Raw genomic sequence first — 18,716 nt, 5'->3', positions numbered from 1 at the left:
AGAGAGGTTTGAAAAAGCCACCCCACCTCCCCTTGGTGATTTTATCTTGACTCCTACCCTTTACTCAATCCCACCAATGATTTTTAAAAAGCATAATTACTCTTGTGGAAAAAAACAATCAGAATTATCACCAAATGAAAAGGATTTACTTTTCACCCAAAAGGAAAAAACAAACAAACAAAACCCCAAGGCAATATTAACTATAAAATTTAAGAAACTTTACTTATTGAGAGTTTTGTGGTGGTTTTTCTCTCTGTGGAACATGCCCTGCCACATGCATCATTTGTGTCCTGATTGCCTCTTGGGTCTGCTGTTTTACTGATTTCTGGGAATGTGTCTGCATGGCATAGACAGGGAATTATGCTGTGAAGAGAAGAGAATAGCTGTTCCAGGACAACAGGCGCTGGGGTAGCTCAGGTACTTTCGCAGGAGTTAAGTCTTTAGGAACTTCTCGTCATAATTTTTGTTACATGGCTTAGAAACTTTTGAAATTGGTAACCTGGGTGCGTATGTGGTCAGGTAACTGCCAGGGATGCCAGCATTTGGTTTTTTTGTTTTTTTGTTTGTTTGTTTGTTTGTTTTCATTCTGTACATCTACACCTCTGCTAGCCCTGAAGTAGGCATCGTCTCTGTTTGGCAGCCAAGAAACCTCTGAGTAAAGTGAAGTAAATTTGTTTGTGTCCACGTAACCATTTTATAGCTAGCTGAGCAAGGGCGAGGGCCAGTCTCCTTTGAAATCTGCTTCAAAAGAAATAATTTGTCATGCCTGAGAGCTAGCTCAGCAGCCTGGAGCACATGCTTTGCATGCAGGTGGCCTAGGTTCAGTCCCTGGTAGGGCCTGGTCCTCTGAGCACAGCCAGGAGTGGCCTCTGAGCACTGAGCTGGGAGTAGCTCCTGAGTACTGCCAGATGTGATGCAAAAAAAGAAACAAAAACAAGAAAGAAAAATATCTGCCAACAGGATATTTTGGTAAACTAGATTTCTTCTTGAATGAAAAGTCATTAGCTTAACTTCTGAGGGAAAGTAATCCATGTCATCCTATTAACGCTAGTTTCATGATTTGTAAAATAGTCTCAAGGATCTAGTTCCGCCGTTGATTTGACTTCTATGTTATGTGTTGTTCCTAGGCGGGAATGTTAGCACCAGGCACCAGAAGAGACATCTATGATCAGAAGCTGACACTACAACCAGTGGACAACTCGACGATTTCCCTACAGATGGGCACCAACAAAGTTGCTTCCCAGAAAGGAATGAGTGTATATGGGCTCGGGCGGCAGGTCTATGACCCCAAGTATTGTGCTGCTCCCACTGAACCCGTCATTCACAATGGAAGCCAAGGAACAGGAACAAATGGGTCAGAAATCAGTGATAGCGATTACCAGGCAGAATACCCCGATGACTATCAGGGCGAGTACCAAGACGACTACCCCCGAGATTACCCGTATGGCGACCAAGGCATTGATTATTAGTCAAGCAGGGAGCTCAGTATTTAGCCCGTTGTTTTTATTCCGTGAGAACCAAGCTAGCCTTGAGTAATTTTTATCTCGTCTTCCTAAAACACTATTATGCTTATTGTACTTAAAAGAAATATTGCCTTACATACATTCCTTTATCCTTTTTTCAGCCTCTTCCCTAAATAGTTGCCTTTTAGTGCTGTAACAGTTAAATCCTACAGCATCACTGATAACTTACATTTGAAGTCAAAAGGAATACTGTGAAAGGGGAGTACTCTTGTACAGCTGATTCTTCTATTCAAGATCTATGCATTTTTACACTCTTCTACTTAAACTGCTATTTTCAAACAATAGAAACCTATTTTTTTTTTACAGTTTAGTATCTGGTTTCTACATGGAAGACTAAACCCCGTGCTTATAGCTAAATGTGGTCTTTGCCAACTAAATTTAAGATGCAGCATTTTAGAAATTTACATATGAATGTTTCTACAGTATTGTTTGCTAATTTTTAAATAAAGTTATGATCTGTGTGCATTTGTGATTATATGTGTACTCATTCTCTTACCTAAATTGACAAGACCTTTGTGGGGTGGTTTCTCAAGGAGCATGTACAGAGTCGGCCTGCAGACATTTGGGTCTGGGTGGTGCATTTGCTCTTCTGTTTGTGCCAATGTATCGATGTAGAGTTGCTCTGTTTTCTTCAACTGTATTTATTGCTGCATTTCTCAGCATAAACTTATCCCATTGTATTTTTTATAAATAAATATTTTTTTTGAACATTCACACGAGCCACAGGCTGATTATTTTCTGATGAACATACTGATAGTCAGATATTTTTTTTAAATTACTCTTTTCCAGGCACTGTTCTCAAGTACTTGAACATTTATTTATTTAATACACACAATAAATCCTGTGCTTGAGACAGGTATAGAAAAATAAAGACCCCAACAAGTTGCATATTGTACATTACAGCCAGAATTCAATGTATTATTTGACCCTTATTCCAATGTGATTCAGTTGACCCAAACTTATCTTAAATACAACTTGGACTAATTTAAAAAATATCCTAGAGGCATTGTTGGAGAATGGGATAGAATTTAGATTCTGTGATGAATAAACCTTGGAAAGAAACATAGTAGGTCAGGTTAATCATTGTTAACATGGGTTTCTGCTAAGAAGTGTCAGCAGAATTGAACCAGCAGTCATGGCATAGAAAAAGGCCAAACAGCGAAGTGTTGTGATGACCAAAATAATCCAATCACTTAAAGTTAACAACCCAACATTTCCTCAGCTTTGATTTCTGATAAGGGGTCTGTTGGTTGTACGAGTAAAATTTGTTTGTTCTAGCCAAGGTAGTCACTGACGACATCGCTGAGATCTGTAGCCACAGACTTGCTCTTCATGCCAACAGTGCCCAGTATCTCAGAGCCGAACATTTGGAACTGTGTAGCAACTCCACATATGGAGTTATATGACAGAATGTGGGGCTTGCAAACAATCATAAAAGTTGTTGTGAAATAACCACATTATTTACTATCAGTAAATGGGCTATTTGGATACCCATTTTATGCACCTGTATACCCAAATTGTATAAAAATTTCACAGATGAAATGGAAAAAGGTTTAGAAACCCTGTTCTAGGGTCCAGAGAGGTACAGGAATAGACTCGATTCAGTCTCTGGCACCACATGTTCCACCCCCAGCATCACCATGGCCAGACTTGAAGTCCCCCAAGCACTACCTGGATAACCCTGGGCAATGTAGGGCCCGAACTGCATGCCATCTGTGGGCCATAGAACTGAACTGTCAGTTCAGTTGGCTGAGTATCAATAGGACTGGCCCCAACCCCCTGGACCCCAATTGCCCTGCATGAGATCAGTGATTCACAGAGTGGGTATTATTACGGCTTGAGGTGCTGGAATGAGCTGTGTGGGGCAGCAGTAGCCTCTAGCACACTTCGGGGGAGCTTTGTCTTTATTTGCTAAAAGAAGATAGATTCCTTGGTGGGGACTGAGCAGTGTTGTTTTCTGAAAGGGGGAATTTGGCTAAGTCAATTTGGGAAGCCTCTGCTTTAGAAACTGCTATGTAACTCACCTTCCTAGAAGAGACCAGAGCAGCTCAGCTGATTTCAATGGTCCTGTTGTCATTTGTAATGTAAACTGGAGGTGGTGTGTTGCTTCTTGGCGTCTTTGCAGAATGTTTTAGGGAGATCTACATTGTGTTACTAGTGCAGGGCTACACATGGGCTCAGGAGACCATGTGGTGCTGGGGACTGAATGAATCCAATGCATACCAGGCATTCACTCCAGACCTTTGGGCTATCTCCCTGGCCTACTGCTCTGCCAGTTAAGTCCTCCTGTTAGCAGAGCCTCGAGATGCCAACCAAGTCCCCTGACTGAGATCATCTGCCAATCATCATGTTAAATATTTAACTTTGTTTAAAGCTTTGAAAAGGAAGAGTCTTCTGGCCTGTCATAAGATCCAAACCTCTGGGCACAGGGCCCAGGGCACATATTTTAAATCTTCCTCCAGGCAAATCTGGTGTGGCTGTGGTTGAAATCCACATCTCCAGAATATTCATCTTGTAGCAGATTGAAGTTTTGACTGGCTAAATTGCTGTCCTTGGTTTATACCAGGCCCATTAGGTAACAATTCCTGTTAAACTTTTGGTTTTTATTGTCAGTCTTAAAACTGCTTTGACAAGTTAGACCAAGACCATTTCTGGATAAGGGAAAGAATAGTGACATTGTAGAGGCTTCTGCAAAGGTTCTAGGAGTGTTCTTTTCATTGATGCCCTGAAATAAGACTTGACATGAGTGCTTTCTTGGTTATATATGTATGTGTACGCATGAATAAAAGATTTTATATAGAGTGTGTGTATGTGTGGGTAAACAAAGTGTTTAAAGATTTTCTGTGCCCATGGGTACAAAACTTTTATCTTACACTTTATGGTTCTATTATTGCAACATGACAAAACAAAGGGACAGAAACAGGACCCTTTGGGCCTTTTCATTATGCTGTGAATGGCTCTTACAAGGAAATTTGTTCCAGGTACAAATAAATACCTAGCACCTATCTCACTATGGGCTGGAGCTCCATTCCTTCATCCTTCCTTCCCAAGTCTTTGTCACACTGTGCCTTTACGTCATTTAATTTCTGGATCCTTTTTATGAAACTCTGAAAAAAAAAACAAAAACAATACAGGATTAGGTCTGCTCTGTGTCTGCACTCTTAAACAGCCATTGGTCTATCATTTTAGCAGATTTAAAATCCGTTGAAAAAGGGACTGGAGCAATAGCACAGCAAGCAGGGCACTTGCCTTGCATATGGCCAACCCAGGGTCAATCCCTGGCACCCTATGTAGTCCACTGATCCCCACCAGGAGTAAGCCCTGAGCACCCTTGGGTCTAGCCCAAAAACCAAATCACAAACTAACAAAACCCTTCTCTGTTAAAATGAATTAAAATATTGAAGGGCACATTTTAAAGTAGGTTTTTAATTGGAAAAAAGTAAATTAGGGAATGAAGACCTAGTGAGTGTCCTATCACCATTAGAAATTCTTTCTTTAGAGTAAAATAAAGCACCGGGGCTGGAGCAATAGTGTAGCGGGTAGGGCATTTGCCTTGCACGTGGCCGACCTGGGTTCAATTTCCAGCATCCCATATGGTCCCCCTAGCACCACCAGGAGTAATTCCTGAGTGCATGAGCCAGGAGTTAACCCCGGTGCGTTGCCGGGTGTGACCCTCCCCCCCAAAAAAAGCAAAATAAAAAAATGAGAAAATAAAGCACCACTGTATTTTCACACCATGCAAAGAAGGATGACGCTTCCAATAATTATACAGCAACTGAAGTGCTTGTTAAACTTCAGGGCCTAGATGAACGGGAGAGTGCTTTGAATCCTCTGCTTAAAAGCAGGAGGGCTTTAATGCCCCAGTTTTATGGCAACAGAATGAAAGAAAATTATTAAAATGACACTTGACCCAGGCAACAGAAAGAGGCTTCATTCAGCTGTCAGATGCCCCTGTATGTATAGGATAAGGCTGTTAACAACTGTATTACAAAAGTTGTTAGAAGCAGCTGCCTGCTATTTCCAGATAAAGCAGTTGGGGGGCTCTCAGGGTATGGTTAGGTGCACCTTGTGGTGCCCTGGCTAACCAAGAGCCTGGAAATAGCAGATGTAGCCAGCCCAGAAGGTCTACACTGAGGCATGCATTTCCTAAAATACAATAGGTATGATGCTTGGGGATACTAAAGTGTTTGGGGGGAAAAATCAACTGTTAATTTCTCAGACCACCCAAAAGTTTCTTAGCACTGAATTCTGTTGGTAAACAGCTGCTGCATCCCAAACACTTTTGACTTGGGGTAATTTTCTCAATTCCTCTTGTCCAGTTCTCCAAGGAGAGGCTTCATTAAGGGAGACAGGTTTGGCTTTGGAAAACAGCTCAGATTCCATTCTGAAAGGCTCCAGGCATGTGGCAGAGCCCCCGAGAGCCCTGGAAAAGATGAGACTGGGTCCCCATCTCCTTTACCAATGAGTCTCCAACACTTGCAGGGCCCAAGAGTGTAACAAGGGATAAAATATCTGCTTACCAAAAACTCTTGGTCCATAAAGTAGGGCTTTTCTGAGGATCCATCATTTGTTTCCAGGTCAACAGCAAAACACAGGAAAAGAACATTCAGCACAGTTTCAAACACAGACAAGAAACTGTGGGCTACTAAATAGGCAAAAAAGGCAACCAGTAGCAGAGGGATGGCCCACAGCTGCAGTGCGCGGTGGTAGTTGAACGCCATCAGGCCTCCAAACACAGTGAAGCACACCACCAACACCTGTACAAACGACAGTCACTGAAAGTGATTAGAACATCAGAGAAGAGTTATTCGGTTACAAGGCAGTTTCACAAATGTGTATGAGAGTGTGTGTCCTTCCCGAATCCAAAGAATGATGGTCAGAAAATGAGGTCCAATGAGATAGGAAGAGGAAGAAAGGAAAGAGCTGTGATGGCTAAAGAAAACCCAGCAGGGGCTGGAATGATGGCACAGCTGATAGGGCGTTTGCCTTGCACTCAGCCGACCTGGATTCAATTCCCAGCATCCCATCTGGTCCCCCAAGCATTGCCAGGAGTAATTCCTGAGTGCATGAGCCAGGAGTAACCTCTGTGCAGTGCTGGGTGTGACCCAAAAAGCAAAAAGAAAATAAATGAATAAATGAATAAATTAAAAAAAACCAGCACATTTGGAGGGTGGGCAGAGAAAAAGCACTTTTTCATTTGATAGTTTCAGTGTCTGTGTAGACAGAATAACAACCTCACAAAACCACTCTTTTTTCGCATGATGTCACAGATAAATGTCTTCATTGAAATGCTTCCATAAACACCATCTTTTGGATAACCATTTGATAATTGGTTGAGTGGCTGTATTGCTATTTAATATGTAATCATTTGTACCCTGGGATTTAAAGCAATGGTGGGAAAACAGGATTACTCCATGCTTTTGCTCTATATATTTATATTCCCAGGAAATGATTACTGACCATGATGTTTTTTGTTTGTTTGTTTGTGTTTTGTTTTGTTTTTGGTAGAACAGCTTCCCAAATAGTGCTCAGGGGCCCTGGGGCCACTGTTGATCTGGGGTCACTCATGACAGTACTCAGAAGACTGGGTGTTGCCAGGGAGGAAATCAAATCTGGGCTTCTCACAGGCAAAGCAAGTTCTCTCTGCTTTGAGTCATCTCCTTGGCCCAATGGACCTAATTCTTTGCCAGGCAAATGGACTAGTCTGAAGTCCCCTTTGTCTTTGGAAGTCCACATAGAAGGACATAACTGAATGCTATTTCATTCAAACGCCCCAAGAATCTGGGACTGGGGGCTGGCTCAAGTGACAAAGAAAATGCCTGGCCTGGGTGTGATCTGAAGCACTGCACAGCCTTGAGCACTGCCCACTCAACAACTGGGATGGGTGGGGGGAGAATCACTTGTAAGAAAACTCATTAGCAATGATCCTATGGGAAATAATTGACTATTCAAATTCATGATTATCTGAAACCTTTCTTTATCTTTTTCCTTCTGATTTCTAATTTTTATTAATGTATTCTTTACCCTAAATTATATTTATTTTGAATTACCATGAGATACACAGTTACAAAGTTGTTCATGATTGGGTTTCAGTCATACAAGGTTCCAACCCCCATCCCTTCACCAGTGTATCTTTCTCATGACCAATATCCCCAGTTTCCTTCCCTCCACCACCACCCTCCCCCCAAAATAAAATAAAATAAAATAACTTTTTTATTTTATTTATATAAAATAACTATAAAATATATAAAATCCAGATCCCGGACAAGAACAGTGCAGTCTTCTGCCCCCGCGCCTGGGTGTTCCTTCCCGGAGCCCCTTGGAGGGGAGCGGGTTGAGCTTTCCTCCCCGCCCCGACCAGGGCTCCGGCAGCCGAAGACCTCCAGGACCAGCCACCACCATGCTGAGACCACTCTCCGCACACATGAAGGGACTGGCAGAGGGACAAAGCCACGCGGGTTCCGGGGCCGAGACCTCCAAGCCTACTCGAATTGGAGTTGAGCATCTTCCACCCAGATCCTCCAAATTCCAGTAGGCGGGGGTCACACCCACCACCTGGCCCCCTGGCGCCGTGTAATCCCATCAGCGGCCAAGACTCAGAGACTATAAAATCCAGATCCCGGAACCGCGCAGCCGCAAATGCGGCCGCGCGACATCTTATCAAAACTTTTTTTTATGACATCTTATTGTCTCATTACTACTTTGGACAAACTTGCAGGCTATCGAATGTAGCCTGCCCACAGGGCAGAGTCTGGCAAACTCCCCGTGGCGTACCAAATATGCCAAATACCAGTAACAATGATGGGTCTCATTCTCCTAAATAGCCTTGAATATAATCTCAGGGCTAGGATGAAAGAGGCGTTACTGGGGCTTGCTCGAGGCAATCGAGGAATAACAGGATGATGAAATGAAAAAATGATGAAAAAAACCTTTTTTTTCAAGGAAGGTGTCATTTCAAAATTAAACCTCTTTTAAAGACACTTTTTGGGAAATGGTCATGAGAAAATGTATTGCTGAGAAGCTTATCAAATTAATATACATAATCCTTTAAAAATTTTTCAATTTTATTTAATTTTTTTATACACACGAATTTTTATGATTATGTTTCAATCAAATAATGTTTGAGTACCCATCCCTTCACCAGTGCCCATTCTCCACCACCAGTGTTCCCAGTGTCCCTCCCCCACCTCCACCCCTTGCACCTCCTGCCTCTGTGGCAGACACATTCTCTCTTACTCTCTCTCCTTTTGGGTGTTATGTATATACATAATCTTATCCATTTAAATACAAAGAGAGTTTACTGAATCTGATTTGAATGGCATTAATGGATTTGTGCCTCTAGAGTGCATGACACATGGAAAGCGCTGGGGCCCAGCTGAGCCCTGAAATAAACATGCAATTAACACACACCTGTGAAATCCAAGCATGTTATAACTTGTTACTGACAGCTAACTATGAGAGCAATGCACAAAACCAAATGTCACAAAAGCACAAATGCTTTTTTCGTGAGGAGAGCAGGGTACCCATATTTGGCACTGGTCAGGTCACAACTGAACTGCAAGATCTTGTTCATTTCAGGGAAGCCTATAGCCTACCCTGTAGCCCCTGGCATTCGTGTCCTACAGGGAGGAGAGGCTGGAAGAATCAAGGATGTCAGTTCAGAATAGTAATGAAGATGGGGTGGACAGGATGTCTGTGGTCAAGAATGTGATTAGCTTTCAGGAACCTGAGGAGTGCAGAAGCAGGCCAAGTGGGAAACAAGCTTAAGGAAAAACTCCTGTTACTTCTCCTTACAACCAAGGAAAGGCCGGTGCTGTCTCTATAGAGAGGAGCTGAGGTTCAGAGGTGTTAGAGCTTTGGGCTTGTCTTCCATTTGTTTTTGTTTGGGGACCACACCCAGCTGTTCTCAGGGCTTACTTTTAGCTCTGTGCTCAAGGATCACTCCTAACTGGCTCAGGGTACTGTATGGGGTGTTGGGGGCCAAACCCAGGTTGGCTTTGTGCAAGGCAAGTGCCCTGCCCACTGTACTATCTCTCTGGCCCAGGACTTGTCTTTTATACCATGAGATATTGGAGCTTTAAGATGCTCTGAAAGGCCTCTACGCTCCCTAAGTTTACAAATAATTCCTTGGGCATAAGAGAGATACTCAATTGGTTGAGTGCATGCAGGAGACCCCTGGCACCTTTGGGAGTGGTCTTTAAACACAGAGCTGGGAGTAGCCCCTGAGAACTGCCAGGTGTGACCCCCAAACAGAATAAAGACTACCAAAATTTCTTTTTTTAAAGGTGCACATGACAGAAAAAAATGTAACTGACTTCGTTCAGAAAGTTAACAATGATGTCTTTATGTTCACAGACAGCTTTTCTTTAATAATGCAGGCATTTCATCAGTTTTCATCAGTCTTCAATACTATTTTTATATAATTTTATGATAGAAACCCTTCATAGAATGAAAGTATCTATTTTCTAGGGGCTAGTGGTTTTTGCTTTGTTTTATTTTAGAAATGAAGAAGAAGAAATCAGAGCAGCAGGAAAAATTGAGCCATATGTACCTATTATGGGCTTCTAGATGAGATCTGAACCTCAGCTCCTTGTCTGCAAAATAAAGATACCTCATCAGGTGAGGACTTAATGAGATCATGAACATGACAGCTAGTATGAAGCACTCAAGCAACACTAGTTCTTACCAAAGCATTGTTGTATGACTTAATTTTGGGATCCCAAGCTTTTGAATTTTTAATTTTTTGTGAATACATCTCACCTTTCCTAGGAAAATAACAAAGTCTCCAAAACAGCTAACTGATGCAAAATGACTTGAATTCTTGGATAAGAGTTTGAGTGCATCTTTTGCTGATGTACAAAAATCTGTCCCATTAATAGCAGTTGCAGTGTAGGCATTCTGAAACAAAAGAAAACAGTTTAAAAATGATAATTCTCATCTTAGAGTTCGTAGATTGACAAAAAAGAACATTTGCAAAACCGAGAAAAAAGTTACGATAATCCCACATCTCTGCCATCTCACTCATTTTCAAGGTATCTTCCCAGTCTCTGGAATATACATACATGTATTTTTATTTAGTTGCATCAAGAAAGATAAATAAATACTTCCAGTCAATATGGTGGGCTGAATATCCCACTTTCAATTATAGAGGTGATGAATAGAGCATAAACAAATTTCCAATACAGAGCAGATTTTGAGGTCAAGAATGAAAATTTAGATGTTGAAGTGAAGACCCTAGAGCTAAACACAGAAAAGTTCAATCAATGGGTTTGAAATAGGCAATTTGAAATTGGTTAGGGATTTGGAGATGGGGACTTAACCTTCTAGAAGCAAGAAATAATTAACCCAGGTATGAGACAAAGGTCAGGCCATTGCAGGGAATTGAGCTTCTGGCACATATTCAGGATTTAGACTTCAATGAAATTCAACCAACTGTCCAGTAAAATGCCTGCCTGTGACCAGAGAAATCACTGGATTCTGAGCAGAGACTACGAAAGATCAGAGCAGGGAATACCGGAGCCTCACAGACAATAGCCCTTGAAGGAGATGATATGTCTGTGAAACAAATGAAAAGATACTGTACTGTACTGTCCTCCCATTATTCATCGATTTGCTCAAGTGGGCACCAGTAATGTCTCACAACAAATTGGGAGATTGTTACTGCTTCTTTGGCATATCGAATACATCACAGGTAGCTTGCCAGGCTTTGCCATGCAGGCAAGATACTCTTGGTAGTTTGCTGGACTCTCTGAGAGGGGCGGAGGAATCAAACCCGGGCTGGCTGCATACAAGGCAAACACCCTACCCGCTGTGCTATCGCTAGCCCAATGAAAAGATAACCAAAGGAAATAACTAGCTCAAGAAATGGGAATCTATTTCTCTCTCTCTCTCTCTCTCTCTCTCTCTCTCTCTCTCTCTCTCACTGAATCATCATGAGATACACAGTTACAAAGTTGTTCATGTCTGGGTTTCATCATACAAAGTCCAATACTTGTCCCTTCACCAGTGTGTACTTCCCACCACCAATGTCCCCAGTTTTCCTCCTGCTTGCCCTGTCCCCCAAGTCTGCATCTTTAGCAGGCACTTTTCTTCTCTCTCACTTTCTATCCTGCTCTCTCTCTTTCCCTTTAGGAATTATGGTTTGCAGTACAGGTACTGAAAGGTTATCATGTATCTTCCTTTACCTCCTTTCAGCACTCAGTTCTTGTCCAGAGTGATCATTTCCAACTAACAAATGAGAATTTATTAATCCACCAACTCTACCCATGTAACAAGTCATCTACTTTTCAAAGTTCCTTCCAATCTCTGGAATATAGGCATATACATTTCTCTACAGAGAGATAACAAATTGAGATAAAAAACCAAGGAAGCATGTTTAAACTGCTGAGGAGATAGGAGTTGGAGAGATACATGGGGATTATGGTGCTTGCCTTGCATGCAACCAACCCCAGTTTCATTCCCAGTACAGCATATAGTCCCCCAAGTACTTCCAGCAGTGATCCCTGAGCACAAAGTCAGTAGTAGCCCCTGCATATCACTGGATATGTGGAACAATTCCACTCCTGGAAAAAAAAAAGATGCTAGAGTGATAAAGGAAGGAATAGTGTTCATATGGAATGAGAGCTTGGTATCAAAAATGATGAGACAAAGTAGAAAAATTGAATAGAAATTATAGAAAATATACACAATCCAAATGATATGGTGTCATTATACATTTCCTTGCTCATTTACATAATCAACATTTTCATGCAGTCTTATGGCCTTTATAATTTTAGATTTTAATACATACATAGTCTATCAGTTTTGTGTAGCTGGAATATTTTGGGCTTTCGAAATTTTTGTTATCTTTAATAACTAATTATTAGGGCTGGAGAGATAGCACAGCAGGTAGGGCATTTGCCTTGCACGCAGCCAACTGGGGTTCGATTCCTCTGTCCCTCTTGGAGAGACCGGAAAGTTACCGAAAGTATTCCACCCGCACAGCAGAGCTTGGCAATCTCCCCATGGCATATTCGATATGCCAAAAACAGTAACAAGTCTCACAATGGATATGTTACTGGTGCCCGCTCGAGCAAATCGATGAGCAATGGGAGGACAGTGCTATAGTATTAATAACTATTTAATGTATATCTTAAAGCCCTAATCTGTAATACATTATTTGTAATAATTTGTAATTACTTCTCTGTTGCTATTATAGTTTTTGATTTTGCTATACACCTGGAGTTGCTCAGGTGTTGGGGATCAAACCTGGTGGGCTTCCTGCATGCATAGTTTGTGCTCTAGTCCTCTAAGTGATCTCTCTGGCCCTTGGAATAGCATCTAAAAGGACACATTTCCAGGAATGGAAATCAAGAAGTGGTGTGTGTGTGTGTGTGTGTGTGTGTGTGTGTGTGTGTGTGTGTAAGAAGATTTCTAGGGTGGTTTCCTCCCACAAAAATACCTTTCCCGGGGCTGGAGCGATAGCACATCGGGTAGGGCATTTGCTTTGCACGCAGCCAACATGGCCAACACAGGTTCGATTCTCAGCATCCCATATGGTCCCCCGAGCACTGCCAGGAGCAATTCCTGAGTGCATGAGCCAGGAGTAACCCCTGAGCATCGCTGGGTGTGACCCAAAAAGCAAAAAAAAAAAAAAAATACCTTTCCCTTAAACAACAATTTAAAAATCATTAAAGACATTTCCCTTGAAATTTTAAAAATGTTTCATGCACTGCAGTTTACAACAAAGAATCTATAACTTTCCAGGAATACAAACTAATTATTTCATATAGCTATTCAAAGATCAGATTATAAAGAAGCAAAATCAGAGCACTGTGTACTAGCTAATCCAGCCTTCGGTGATGCAGGAATGATTCAGAGTAAGCCATAGGAAAGGAGTAACAGGATGGGAATAAGTGAATAGAATGAACTGCCCCACTTTTTGCAAGCTGCTGCAGAGGAATACTTGATTATCCAAGACAAAACAAGACAAAAGCTCAGGTCCACACATTCTCCCCCAAGGGCTTCAGGCTCACCATGGAGGGGAGATTCTCTTTGCTCCTTCTAATGTAAGAATGAGTCCTGCAAAAAAAAAGTCTTAGTGGTATTCCACAAATCTATTTGCTTGTTTCCTTAGATTGCAATTGAACTTTGCTTTGAAAATCCCAGTCCAGGACAGGAGAGATAGTTCAAAGGATAAGAGTATATGTAAAGCACAGGAAAGCCCTGGGTTCAACCCCTGTCCCCCCTCTGAATACTGATAGGCGCATCTTTTCTTTTAATCTTTATTGAGGTGCTATGATTTTCAATACTGTTGATGATAATAGTTTCCTGCATACATCATTCCTACACCTCATCTGCCACCAGAGTACCCACTGTCCTCTACCAAGATCCCAAAGACCCCTCTTATTCAATGCCACCCTCATTCTCCAGGAATGTTGCCTTGGGCCTCCCACATAGGAGAGAGATAATTCATGTGTCCTTTCCTTCTAACTCATTTCACTCAGCAGAATGGATGCTCTCTAATTCTATCCATGTAGTGGCAAATTGAATTATTTTGTTCAACAACAAAGTTTCCAATGGAGACGTTACTGGACCCGCTCGAGCAAATTTTGTTCAGAATTTTATATTATTTTTAATTTTGTTCTTTTTTAAAGCTACATAATATCCCATTATATATATATTTGTTTATATACCACAACTTCTTGATCCATTATCCTACAGTTGGACATTTGGGTTGTTTCCACATCTTGGCTATTGCACTAAACACTGCCATAAACATGGTTGTGAATATATTCTTTGGAATGAATTTTGTGTCTTGGGGGTAGACACCAAGTAGTGCTATTGCTGGGTCATACAGGAGTTCTAGCTTTAGTGCTTTGAGAAATCTTCATACTGCTTTCTGTGGACATTGAGCCAGATAACATTCCCACCAACAGTGGATGAGGGTTCCTTTCCCATCACTTTCCTGCCACCATTGGCTATGTCCAGACTTTTTGATATGTACCATTCTCACTGGTGTGAGGTAATGTCTCATTATTGTTTTGATTTCATTAAGCACAGAGCTAAGAGTACCCTCAGGATCATTAGGTATAATCCAAAAACAAACACAAGATAAAAAAAAAATTCCAATCCAGTTGTTGGTGGAAAGGTGCTCCCAATGTAGAGACTTAAGGAGGGATATGGAAATACCCTTGAGCAACAGAGAAGTGTTGGAGTTACAGTACAGCAGATAGGGCATTTTCTTTACACATAGCCAATTCCCAGCACCATATATGCACCACCCCCTCCCCAGCACTGCCAGGAGTGATCCCCAGCATAGAGCCAGGAGGAAGCCCTGAGCACTGCAGGATGTGGGAAAAAAAAAGAAAAGAAAAGAAATAAAGTTAACATTAACTAAGAAGCTTCATCTTCTAAGGCTCTCAGTGCCTGACCAGTGGTAAATCGATCCAGAATAGTGTCTTGGCAGGGTAGGTAGGTGGTCGGGCATCAGCATGTTTTTACAGCCCAGCAAACAAGGGCAAGAGCATTTCCCCAGGTCCCCAGGTGAATAAGAAAGATTTTAAACCATTATTTCCCTCTCACCTCCTGAATATTACACTACCAATTTTCATTAGAACAAAATGCTCTTTAAAAGCGTGGTGGTGAGGATAAAGACAAGCTCCGCAGTCAGACCGTCTCTGGGTTCAGATCACAGTTTACCGCTGCCTGACTGTTGTGTGCTGGACAAATGGTTCCACCTTTCCCAGACCTCAATTTCTCACCTGTAAATGGAATGACAGCACCTCCTAAAAAAGGGCTGTGGGGAGCATGAAAGAGCTTGTTTCCTATAAAGCATTCAGAGGAAGCACACAGCAGGGTGATCATTAGCATGCAGAGCTCACCCAGGATGATCTCATTTACAGCTGGGAAACAGGCAAGGCTAAAGCTCCAGGGAGGTGCGGGAAGGATGCCTGCTCTCATTCTTTTTTCCAAGGGCTTTCTTTCATCTCACCTGAGGGCAGGACTCCCTTTATCGACCATCATTCAGCTTCCTGGTGATGGAGCAGAGAGCACTGAGTTGCTCATGCCTGTCCGCCTCTCTGCATCCAGGCTCTGTGCCAGGCTCATCATTCCACCACTTTGCCCCCACTAGCCCCAGCTACTTAATGATTTTCTCATTCATACCACGAATATAGTTCTTGTGGAGATCATAGCCTAGTAGTCAATTTAGCACCCCTGCTCCAAAGCAAAAAATCGACTTGGCACCTAAGCTAAAAGGAGGAAAGGTTTGTGTGCGCACACGCTCTCACTCTGGGGAACTCTTCATCAGTGGCACTCAGGGGCCACACCTGGCTCTGTGCTTAGGGGCTGTGAGCAATGCTGAGAATTGAACCAAAGAAATCAGGTCACAGTCACATGCCTAAGCAAGTGTTGTAACTTTTGTTTCTTTTTTCTTTTTTTTGTGACTTTTGGGTAACACCCAGTGATGCTCAGGGGTTACTCTTGACTCATGCACTCAGGAATTACTCCTGGTGGTGCTCAGGGACCTTATGAGATACTGGGGATCGAACCGGGGTTGGCCGCATGCAAGGCAAACATCCTTCCTGCTGTGCTATCGCTCCAGCCCCACATGTTGTAACTTTTGCATCATCTCTCCAGTCCTTAATTATTTCTCTTTCTCTTTTTCTTTCTCTTTTTTTTTTTTTTGAGCCACTCCCAACAGTACTCAGGAGATTATTCTGATTCCATGCTCAGGGATCACTCCAGGCAATGCTCTGAGGACCATGTAGTGATTCGGATTGAACCAGGATCTCCTATATGCACAACAGGCACCTTAACCCCTGTACTACCTCTCTGGTCCTTAAATTGCATTTTCTTATGCATGAATTGATGCCACTGATTTGGGGAGAACCCCAAACTATATATATATATATATATATATATATATATATGTATATATATGATATATTTATATCATGCCCCCTGGAACAGAACATTTAAAACCACACTGACAGGGAAATTATATATGCCTTTTTGCTGTTCCTATTTCACAGTGCTTTACCACAAAGTTCAACCCTGAGTGCTGCAGAGACCTGGAATTAATGTCTGGATGAATAGCAGGAGGAGGGAAGTCTCACTCTAGACACAGGAAATGAATGGAAAATGTCTGCTGTTTTAGCATTAGCTAATTGATACTTATTCTCAGTAGGAGCTGCTCCTTGTTGGGCATCTGCAAAATGAACTGCACGAAACACTGGAGTGTATGTGTAAATCCTCACTGAGTATTTGCATTCTCCCAGGATGAAAAAATTGGGGGTGAATATGCCACAGTAATCTGCAGGCCCTGCCAATATGTAAAAAGAACTGAACAGCATAGGACTAATCACTGTGCTGTTGATTGTGCAAGTGAATCAGGAGATTCTGAGGCTTATTTTAAAACAAGAACTGAGGTAGTAGGCCACAGAGGCAGTACAGGGGATTAGACGCCTGATTTGCTATGCCTGTGGCCAGCTGGCACCACCAGGAGGGATCCCTGAGCAGAGCCAGGAGGAAACTGATCATAGCCAACACAGTCACCTCCACTCCACCAGAAAAGGGAAAAGGAGGTAGGGATACAAAGACTCTTCATTTATTACTGGAAGAAATTCAGTTTTGTGTGCACATTTTTTAGCTTTATCCTAGTGATGTGTTCTGAGTCTTGAAACCAAACCTAAAATTATGAAAATATTTTATAGGAAATAGGGACCTAGGTAGTTACAAGGTTGGAGGGCATGCTTTGCATGTGAGAGGCAAAAGGTTGGCCCCAGGTAAACATAGTCTGTGATTTTGGGTTCCGTTGCTGGTACTGCAATAAACACACACACACACACACACACACACACACACACACACACACAGAGTAGACACAGCAAGAGCGTTCAACTACATAACCTCCAATATTAGGTTCCCATAGCCAGTCTCCTATCTGTAATTCAAGGCCCCTCTAGGAACAGGGTGATTCACTTTCATACCTCCCTGGGTTATCTACTGTCTACAGATTGTAGGAAAGAGGGGTCACAGCAATAGTGCAGTTGGTAGGGCATTTGCCTTGTACACAGCCAGCCAGGTTCAATCCGCAGCACCTCATATGAGAGCATGGGCTAGAGCATTTCCCACCACGTCCCTGCTCAGACCTAGGTTTCTCTTCACCATTTTCCACTGCTGCCTCAGCCACTCTCTCCACCATATCCAACAGGATCCCCAAGCTCAGGGACCTGTTCCAGTGCTTCTTCTGCAGGTTCCCCAAGCAGCAGCCCTGCCGGAGTTCCTTCCTCCCCTTTTCCTGTGTGTCCACTGTGCTGTTCTCCCCACTGGGCTGAATTACAGAGTGGTAGATCAGTTCTCTCAAGTGCTCACAGCCATGCAGCCCCTGACTTGAATTCCAGTCTTTCCCTCCCTATTTCTGCCAGTTTATTGTGCCCCACTTGACTGTGCTCAGGGCGTACTTCTGACTCAGGGGTCACTTTTGCTGGGCTCAGGGGACCACATGCGGTGCCAGGGATCAAACCTGGTCTGGCCATGTGCAAAGTAAGTGCTTCCCAGCAGTAAGTATCTTTATGATTAATTTTCAGTGCATGTTTGGTTCCTCTGCCTCTCTTATAGACCTACATACTGGGATCATGTAACAACTTCTCCTGAGGAAAAGGGGTGAGTGATGGAAGAAGTTTAGGGAGCTCTGCTCTAGGGGAATGAGAAGCAAGGTCTAGTGGGGCTGAAGGCAAGTTGGGGGACAGGAAGTTTCAGGATTCCTATGGGTTTTAGTCTGTGTTTGGGGGAGCTTTCTCTCAGTTTTGCTTAGTTGCAAAGTCTTGCACCTCTTTGTTCTCACCTCAGTTTTTGGGAGACCCCCCCATGAACCAAAACAGTGTCTAGCAGACCTGGCTTGAGTTGAACCTAAATTGGAATCATTAGCTGTCATAAGGCTCAAAGAAAATGAGCACTTCTCTGGAGAGAAAGGCCACACGTCAGCTGTTAGGAATGGTGGCTCTTCCCAGTACATTCTCCCCTTCACCTGGCTTCAGAAGGAGCCTTAGCATTATATCCTAAATAGCTCAGAATTCACCCAACTGTAGTTGTTCCTAATTTGTGTGTGTGTGTGTGTGTGTGTGTGTGTCTGTGTGTGGCACAGTCTTCCTGACCCCCTTCCATCCCAATCGGTAGGCAGGTGAGCAATTTTACCACAAATAAATAATA

At 42.6% G+C, this 18,716-nt stretch overlaps 2 protein-coding genes across 4 annotated transcripts in view; one reads left to right on the top strand and one right to left on the bottom strand.

The window, feature by feature from the left end:
* The window catches only part of CNN3 (calponin 3), a 29,343-nt gene extending 27,355 nt beyond the window's left edge, over positions 1-1,988 (top strand). Inside the window, exon 7 of the mRNA XM_056106588.1 lies at positions 1,128-1,988. Coding sequence (XP_055962563.1) covers positions 1,128-1,469 — 342 coding nt within the window. The 3' untranslated portion in view covers positions 1,470-1,988. The remainder of the gene's footprint in view (positions 1-1,127) is intronic.
* A 2,537-nt stretch (positions 1,989-4,525) lies between these two features.
* SLC44A3 (solute carrier family 44 member 3) overlaps positions 4,526-18,716 on the bottom strand; it is a 90,676-nt gene continuing 76,485 nt past the window's right edge. For all 3 annotated transcript variants that reach the window (XM_056106585.1, XM_056106586.1, XM_056106587.1), the window contains exons 12-14: positions 10,284-10,421; positions 6,044-6,280; positions 4,526-4,630 (exon numbers count right to left, since the gene is read on the bottom strand). In XM_056106585.1, the coding sequence (XP_055962560.1) occupies positions 4,526-4,630; positions 6,044-6,280; positions 10,284-10,421 (480 nt within the window). The remainder of the gene's footprint in view (positions 4,631-6,043; positions 6,281-10,283; positions 10,422-18,716) is intronic.

Source organism: Sorex fumeus, unplaced genomic scaffold (genome assembly GCF_029834395.1).
Source record: "Sorex fumeus unplaced genomic scaffold, SorFum_2.1 ptg000131l, whole genome shotgun sequence".
NCBI lineage: Eukaryota > Metazoa > Chordata > Mammalia > Eulipotyphla > Soricidae > Sorex > Sorex fumeus.
This window is presented reverse-complemented; position numbering and strand designations above follow the sequence as displayed.